General features: G+C 40.5%; 1 protein-coding gene across 1 annotated transcript; it reads left to right on the plus strand.

The window, feature by feature from the left end:
* The first annotated feature begins 326 nt into the window (after positions 1–326).
* On the plus strand, positions 327–648 carry LOC122813325 (histone H4-like). The gene has a single exon (XM_044085586.1). It carries the CDS (start codon positions 337–339, stop codon positions 646–648), a length of 312 nt encoding a protein of 103 aa, XP_043941521.1. The 5' UTR covers positions 327–336.
* The last annotated feature ends 7,568 nt before the right edge of the window (positions 649–8,216 follow it).

The raw sequence follows: 8,216 nt of genomic DNA on the forward strand, positions 1-8,216 counted from the left end.
ATGTATAAAACCACCAATCTCCAAACAAGGGTCAGTTTCTTAATTACAAACACTTTAGCCACCAAAACCGTAGAGAGTCCTGCCCTGGCGTTTTAGAGCATACACCACATCCATAGCTGTAACAGTCTTCCTCTTAGCGTGTTCAGTATAGGTAACAGCATCGCGGATCACATTCTCCAAAAACACCTTCAAAACACCACGGGTCCCCTCATAAATAAGCCCTGAAATACGCTTGACACCACCTCGATGAGCCAAGCGGTGAATAGCGGGCTTGGTAATACCTTGAATGTTATCGCGCAAATAACACAGTTGTGTTAGCATTCAGTTTGGAGAATCATGTCTGGTCATGGCAAAGGAGGAAAGGGCCTCGGTAAAGGTGGTGCTAAAAGACATCGTAAGGTTTTGCGTGATAATATTCAAGGTATTACCAAGCCCGCTATTCGCCGCTTGGCTCGTCGAGGTGGTGTCAAGCGTATTTCAGGGCTTATTTATGAGGAGACCCGTGGTGTTTTGAAGGTGTTTTTGGAGAATGTGATCCGCGATGCTGTTACCTATACTGAACACGCTAAGAGGAAGACTGTTACAGCTATGGATGTGGTGTATGCTCTAAAACACCAGGGCAGGACTCCCTACGGTTTTGGAGGCTAAAGTGTTTGTAATTAAGAAACTGACCCTTGTTTGGAGATTGGTGGTTTTATACATTCCTTTGCTGACCTCCCCTTGAAGTTTGCTGCTTTATCTGGTTTGGTTTGGCGTTTTTTCATACTGTCATGTCAATGAACTGAGACATACCTCCCTAGACTGCACAAAGAGAGACATGATGGAGCTCTCAGACTGTGTCCCAAGCTGGTATGATCCTAGTATTGAACTGCATTCTACCTTCTCCTAGGATGATTCTACAACATAAAAAGATAATTATTGACTAACAATTGGCTTAGACTATGGTGTCATTTGAGGGGGTACAATGTTTGTCATCCTGGGAGGATACGGTTGATAAACCATACTGCTTTGCCAGGGATAGTCTGCACCTGTCACCTCGAATATTGGCTTAAACCTTGTCCTTCCCCACACTGCCTTTTTTAGGCATTGCCAACCTAACAAACCCCCTAACATAGTTAAATCACCTCAGGAAAATCTGCAGGTGTTACTGCTTAGTGCCAGAAGTCTAAACAAGAAATTCCACTCCCCGCAAGCTCTCCTCACCCGGGACAATGTAGACATCTGTGCAGTTACTGAGACATGGTGTAAAGCCATGGAGGGCACCCCAGCAGTGCAGGTTTACAGTAACTTCCACACATTTAGACCAGCTACTACACAGGCAGGAACTAAAGGTGGAGGTTGTCTCAATTTACATCTTCAAGACTGGTCTGTCAATATGATGCACTTTAGGTTTTCTCTGTCCAAATTACCTTATTCAAAGTCCCATGCCATATTCTTACAACCTATAAGTCCCCCTCTTTGACAAAGGAAAAGCATAATACATACTTAGATATACTAGAAACACTCCACATTCAACCTAACACAATACTTATGTGACTGTAACTACCCCAGTATAAACTGGGCATCATACACAACCCTAATATGCAGGCCCCAAAATTCCTGGATTTTGTAAATGCAAACACCTTGAACCAATTAGTCTGTATGCCCACTAGGGACACAAATATTCTTGACCTGGTCCTCACAAACATGAAGGAACATTGGAACCTTCCTAGTTTAATGTCCTCACTAGTCAGGTCAGATCATAAATCTGGCTCCTTTGAAGTAAAGATAAAACCTGGACACCGGCTAACCCTGGAACTTTTAGGAATTATTCTTGGGGAAATGTCCTGCTACTAAGTTACACCCTGGAAAATCTTCAAGCCCCCCCAAACTCTGAGAACACTGCTTGCCTATGTAAGATTAATTCACAGAAACCCTGTATAATCATATTAACAGCTGCATAGAGGCAGCTGTACTTAATCAGATTAAGCACAAGCTGCCCTGGTGGAATCCCAGCATTAATAGGGTGTATAAAAAAGGAGGAAATTTATGGTACAAATTAGGAGGTGCAATATCCAGCAAGGTAAAAGAAGATCCCTCATCAATCTTAGCAAACTACCAAGGTGGGTAATAAAGTCCAAGAAAGCCAAATTTGATGTACAATTAGCCTCCTAGGCTGAGAACATTCACAAGATTCTTAATCTATGCCTGTAACCTTAAAGGCAATACATAGCAATGTACCAAATTAATTGCAAATGCTGCCACCTATATGGAGCCATAAGGTATATCAAACCTCCCGGCCAGCAAATTTAGCTTGGAGTTTACCCTCTCTCTTCTGGATATACCTACATTCATACCCCCCCAGCTACCACTATAGAGGAGGTGCTCAAGGCAGTCTCAAGGCCAAGAGCACTGCTTCAATGGGTTCCAGTAATATCCCAGGATGTATCCTTAATAGCATTAAACATGAACTACTGGGAACACTATAAACACTATTTAGCCACAGCCTCCAAAAAGGCTTCATGCAAATGAATGGAGAACTGCAATGGCTATCCTAATGCATAATGGCAGACCATCCACAGACTGGAGAATTATCGACCCATAAGCCTGACTAGGCTTATATGCAAAGCTATGGAAAGAATAATCATGGATATCCTAAATGGCAACATAGGTAACCTACAAACATCAAACTCAAATCACTTCAGATTTGTCAAGGGCAGGTCTTGCCTGCTAAACCTGATGGACTTTTTCGAGGTCACCAAAGTAGTGGATGAGAGCAAAATGGTGCATATTGCCTATCTTACCATGGCCAAAGCATTTGATACAATACTGTATTAAGGCATTTTAGAAAAGCTCATTAAACTAGATAAAAAGCCCTACATCACCCACTGGATAGCCAGCTGGTTTACAGACAGGAGCTAAGAAGTTAGAATAAGTGGGAATCTTCTTCCACATAAAGTCTAGTTACCAGTGGGGTGCCTCAGGGCACAATGCTATTATCACTCCTGCTTGATATCTACTTCTCTGAGTTTAGGGGAAACATCATGGGCTTCTGGCTGACAAGGTTTGCAGATGATTGCAAACTGGGTGCAGTCATTGCATCCTCCCAAGACACAATCATCCTCCAAGAAAGCCTGACACAGACCAATAAGCTGACCCGGAGTCATGATCCAAAACTGAATACTAAAAAAGTGCATCATGGTATCTTTCAGAAAGATTGACACCCCATCAGACTACTACATTGAAAGTACACCTCTAAGAGTAGACTGTATAGTCAGAGATTTGGGAATGCATGAAGACAGTGATTTGGCATTTGACCTTCATGTGTCTGCTGTACTGAGGAAATAATTCTATGTTGCACTACTTATAAGCAGAGGAATGGCATCTAGATCCAAATATGTCATTGTTCCATTGTACTCTGCTCTCATAAGACCAACCACTGAGTACAATTCCCCCTTTGGTGTGTACCTGGCCAGGTATATGCGCCTCACAAAAAGAATACATGGTGTGGAGAATAAGTCCTATGCAGACCTCCTCAAAGACTTGTCTTTATATTCAGTCTCTTACAGGCTGTGGAAAGAAGATCTATGCTCATCCTACAAAGCATGCTCTAATCCAGCTCTAATGGACCTGTTGCACATCCATAAAACAGATAGTATCAGGAACACCTGATACAGGGACCTAAACCTTGCCTGCAACATAAGTACGACATGCTGGAAGGACAGGTATGTGCCTAAGAGGCTTCCCATCTGTGGAACAGGCTGCACATCCATGTGAAGCAGAGCTCTTCCCTGCACTTGCTCATGTGAGACTTGGATCAGTGGATGGGAACCATAAATATATACCCCTGATCTGACAATAATGTGTCTATTAGAGAGAGGAAATTTGTAAATACTCAGTCACCTATGCCCAAAAATATATATGGCCCCACAAACCCTTGGGAACTAAAACCTAGGACATTTTTCGGGGAAGCACGGCTAGGCCCTTGGGTTAATAGCCTGGTATTTTACTCTGATACTATAAATAGTTGGGGGATAGTGCCCATGACAGAATTTCATGTTATTATTATGTTGTTCATTTAACCATTGTAATCAGGTATGATCAGTTATGTGGTTGAAATGCCTGCCTAGTAAATATTTGCACAGAAGGCCCAATTCACTGCTAAACACTCTCTCTGTATGGCCGAATATAATTTTTTCGGCATTGTTTAATTTTTAGTTAATATAGTATACATGATTTTCCCCACCTTTAACATCTTGGGATAATACTGTTCCCAAATCTGCCTCTGATGCACATGTATACAGGGTGAATAAAATCAGGAGTAACTAACACTGGATTAGAGCAAAATATTTTTTTAGTTCATTAAGTGCTCTGTCTACCTTGAGGGACCACTATATCTTCATAGAAGCTTTTCCTTTTGTAAGATATGTCAAATGACAGGAAACGTTTTTTTAAACTAGGTGCAAGTTTCTGTAATAGCCATCTAGTATAAGAAAAACCTTCATCTGTCTTTTAATGAAGGATTTAGACTGCTATTTATGGCCTCCATTTTTTCTATAAGATATCCTAAAACATCAAATACTTGGCTTCCTTCCAGCATACCCAATTTACTTTTCTTAGCATTCAGTGAAGCCTGTCTGCATTATAGATTCTAACACAGCCTGCACTTTTGGTAGGTGATACTCACAGACCATTGAATCCAAACAATAGCTAGCTATTTTAGTGCCCTGTGCAACAAATGTAATAGGTGGTTTGCTTACAGCTGAATGCCACAGAGGAGCACTGAGTAGTTAGACAGGCAGTATCATCATTCATTTCTGAATGCTAGCACTGCATATACCCCACTCATACCTCTTAGCATCTTAGCACAAGAAATCTGGGCAAAGCCTACAATAATTGTGGGGGGGGGGGCAAAATAGGGACAAATTTGAAATATTGGTCTTACAAATCTAGAAAGTTGCTAGTGTAACATGATTTGTGTTTGCATGCATTTTGGGAAGGATTCAATTCTTGGCTGGGGTGCCTTGTGTGTGGAAAATGGATGTCCTTGCTGTGTTCAGGTGGGTTTTCTCCAGCTGGTCTGGTTTTCTCCCACATTTCAAAGACATGTAGTAGGTGGATTGGACACTCTAACTTGGCTATAGGTGTGAATGTAGGAGTGTGTGGTATGAAAGAACTACAGTGGCAGGGCTAGCCACCTGGCAGTGTAAACCTTTGCTCTAGATGATTGCCACTGTTGAAGTGACACCCCAATCCTATGTGCAAAAAAAGGAAAAAGGGGGTTGTGGATGGATGGATGGATAAATGGGTGAAGTCTGAAATTCAGATGTATGTCATTACTTAATAACTTCAATTCTCTGTGATTTACCAGAAAACCACAAATTTTATGAGGAACAGTCCAAAACAGGAGGCAACAATCTAGACATTCTGTGAAAATCTGGACAGTTGGGAGGTATGACCACTCTTGGAGCACTGAAATAATCCAGACCTGACCACAGACACAGTGTCAGCACTCAGAAACTAATGATCATACCCCCGGCACCCTGTACCAGGGGTGACTGCCCCCTTTGCCCCACCCAAGCTATGTCTCTGCTTTCAATGAATAATCATGTCATCAAGGATGCAGAAGCACATCATGGGTGAGTCTTCAATATTTTATTCATTAATCACTGAAATGTGCCCAAAACTGCAGACAGGTCAAATGGCAATACAGTACACTGAAACAGACATTTAGGCGTTACAAAAACTGTTTTTTTTTTTCTTTAGTAGAAGAGAAAGCAATATCAGACAATACCCCTTTGCAAAGTCTGGTGTTGTCAAGTATCTGGGCATTCCTAGGGTGTCTATCATTTCATACTTGAAGGCATGGGATAGCTATCAGACTTTGAAATGTTGTTTAGTTTCCTAAGCTCTTTAGAAAATCTAATACTTCCATCAGATTTCTAGCACTGCTGAGCCACTCCATTCACTCTGTGTCTCTTCTATCACTTCTAGTTTCAGCATCTTTAGGACTTCTTTGTTTACTAACTGTTTCTAAGACTCTGGTATCTATTCTGCATTTTAGGTGTCATATTTATGCTATGATCTATCATTTTATTTTTCCCAGGCATGTATGAAGACACTTTTATTTCTTAATACAAATTCTACTATTTCCAACTTTTGTACTTTTGACAATGACTCCTCTAAATGAAATTCAGGTAAAGATTTTCTGTTCTCTTCCTTATGCACTTCTATATTAAAGCTAACCACGGAACTTTCTATTTCTTTCCATGGGTTCAGTACATTAAGGTGATAGATTGGCTCATTTTTTCTCTTCCTGGTTGTCTAACCTTGTAGTTCACTACAGCACACTTTCAATCACCACAAATGATCCAGTTTTTCTTATCTGCCATTAGTAATATTCCCTAGCATGGATGTTACTGTTTTACTGGACCTCTCTACTAAGCCATCAGTCTGTGGCTGCTAACTGATGTATTCAAATGTTTAACTTTAAAGCATTGGCATAACTGATAGAATAGCCCTGACATCAAGAGAATGCTTTGGGCTGTAAGTATCTATTTAGAGATACCTACCCTGGAGAATAATGTTACCAGTTCTCTGGCAACAGCCTTACCATTAGTTTTGTGAATAGCACAACTTCTGGAAATTTTGTAGCATAGTTCATTGTTACTAGTAACTGGTACTCATTACTGGATTTTACTAGTGGTTTCACAATGTCCTCAACAACACATTCAAATATCACATTTATAATAAGCATCAGGCTTCATATACACATACATCAGGGAAGAGAGAAAGTTTTTCGTGGCATTATGTACCAGAAACACAGAACTTTCCTGTCTCTTTCATCATGCATGACGAATGAAATCTGACTAATTCTCTTGCCATGGTCTTCTCTACTTCCATGTGACCTCCTAACCTGTGACTATGGGCTAGATTCATTACTAATTTCCAGTAAGGTCTTAGTACTAATAATTGGTACATACATTGTTGGCATGGAGAGATAAAGCCCTGACTATGCCATAGGCATCCCAAGGTTGAGTAGCAGCTCAGGAGATTGATGACACAGGTAGGGAGGATGGGAGTTCCAGCATGTGGAGGTGGATGTATTTGTGCTTGGATGCACCATCATAGTCAGTCATTGGTGAAGGCCAGGAATACATGGGTGAATGTGATTCAAGGGAGTAGTGCTGTAAATTAGTTGCACACTGACACATGGACAATATACCAGTATAACCCATTGCATGCCTTTCCCTGGGATGGGACAAGTGCATGCAGGAAATAGGTCCTTCGAAGAAAACACTCCTCAGCAATGATTTGATTCTGTCTCAGAAGACTTAGTCTCCCCACCAAACATAAATATGGGTCAGAGCTTCTAGGAGATGGCTAAGTCAGGTTGAACAGACTCAGTTGATAAGGAACGGCCCTGAGAGTAGCTGTAGTGAGCTAAAGATATTGGTGTAAACATTCCCCTCTACCCTTACTTTAAATAAGAGCTCATCTTTTAATTCATTTTCACTACAGCCATGTGTCTCCAAATAAATGCACCCACATGAAAATGTCTTGCCACCTAACATCCTGAACCTTTTCAGAATTTATAATGAATATTATTTTGTATTGTGAAACAACCCTCAATACTGTATACATATTAACTGGAGTATCTAATGAGATATCTTAAATTTACTATGATGACTACCTTTCCATCAATGGACTTATGTCAATGGAATGCTTAGTTAAAAAAAGTACACAGAAACAAGTATTTTTTTTCAGGAGGGCAAGCCCCCTGAACCTCTTATACCACAATGCAATTTAAATACATCAATTCAATGGGGAAACGAAGTGACTTCCTTAACCCAGTTGTTCTCAGATCTCATACAAAACTGGACTTGACCAAATGAGTCAACCTTTCCTATATCAATAATAACAGTGGCTCAACAAAACCATTTGAACCCATTAATTGTCAGCAATCAGTAAGTGGGAAATGTGTCAGGGCTGCCCACTTTCCCCACATCTTCACAATAGCTTTGAATTTCAGGGCTCACTTTTATACAGAATGCTAATCAAATATCTATCATCATAAAATAATCAAAAATAAAATTCATAGCCTATGCAGATTATTTAATTGTTACTGTCTGTTCTGCACCTCAAGAGCTGCTTGATCATCTGAAAAATATATCAATATCACTGGTTACAGAGCTAACCATTTTAAATTCAAACTTTTTCCATTTTTCCCAAAGTCC

This window comes from Protopterus annectens, chromosome 1.part1 (genome assembly GCF_019279795.1).
Source record: "Protopterus annectens isolate FY-2018-M chromosome 1.part1, PAN1.0, whole genome shotgun sequence".
Lineage (NCBI taxonomy): Eukaryota > Metazoa > Chordata > Ceratodontiformes > Protopteridae > Protopterus > Protopterus annectens.

Excerpts from the sequence above, each read along its gene's own strand:
- LOC122813325 (XM_044085586.1), top strand. The coding sequence starts at position 337 with ATGTCTGGTCATGGCAAAGGAGGAAAGGGCCTCGGTAAAGGTGGTGCT.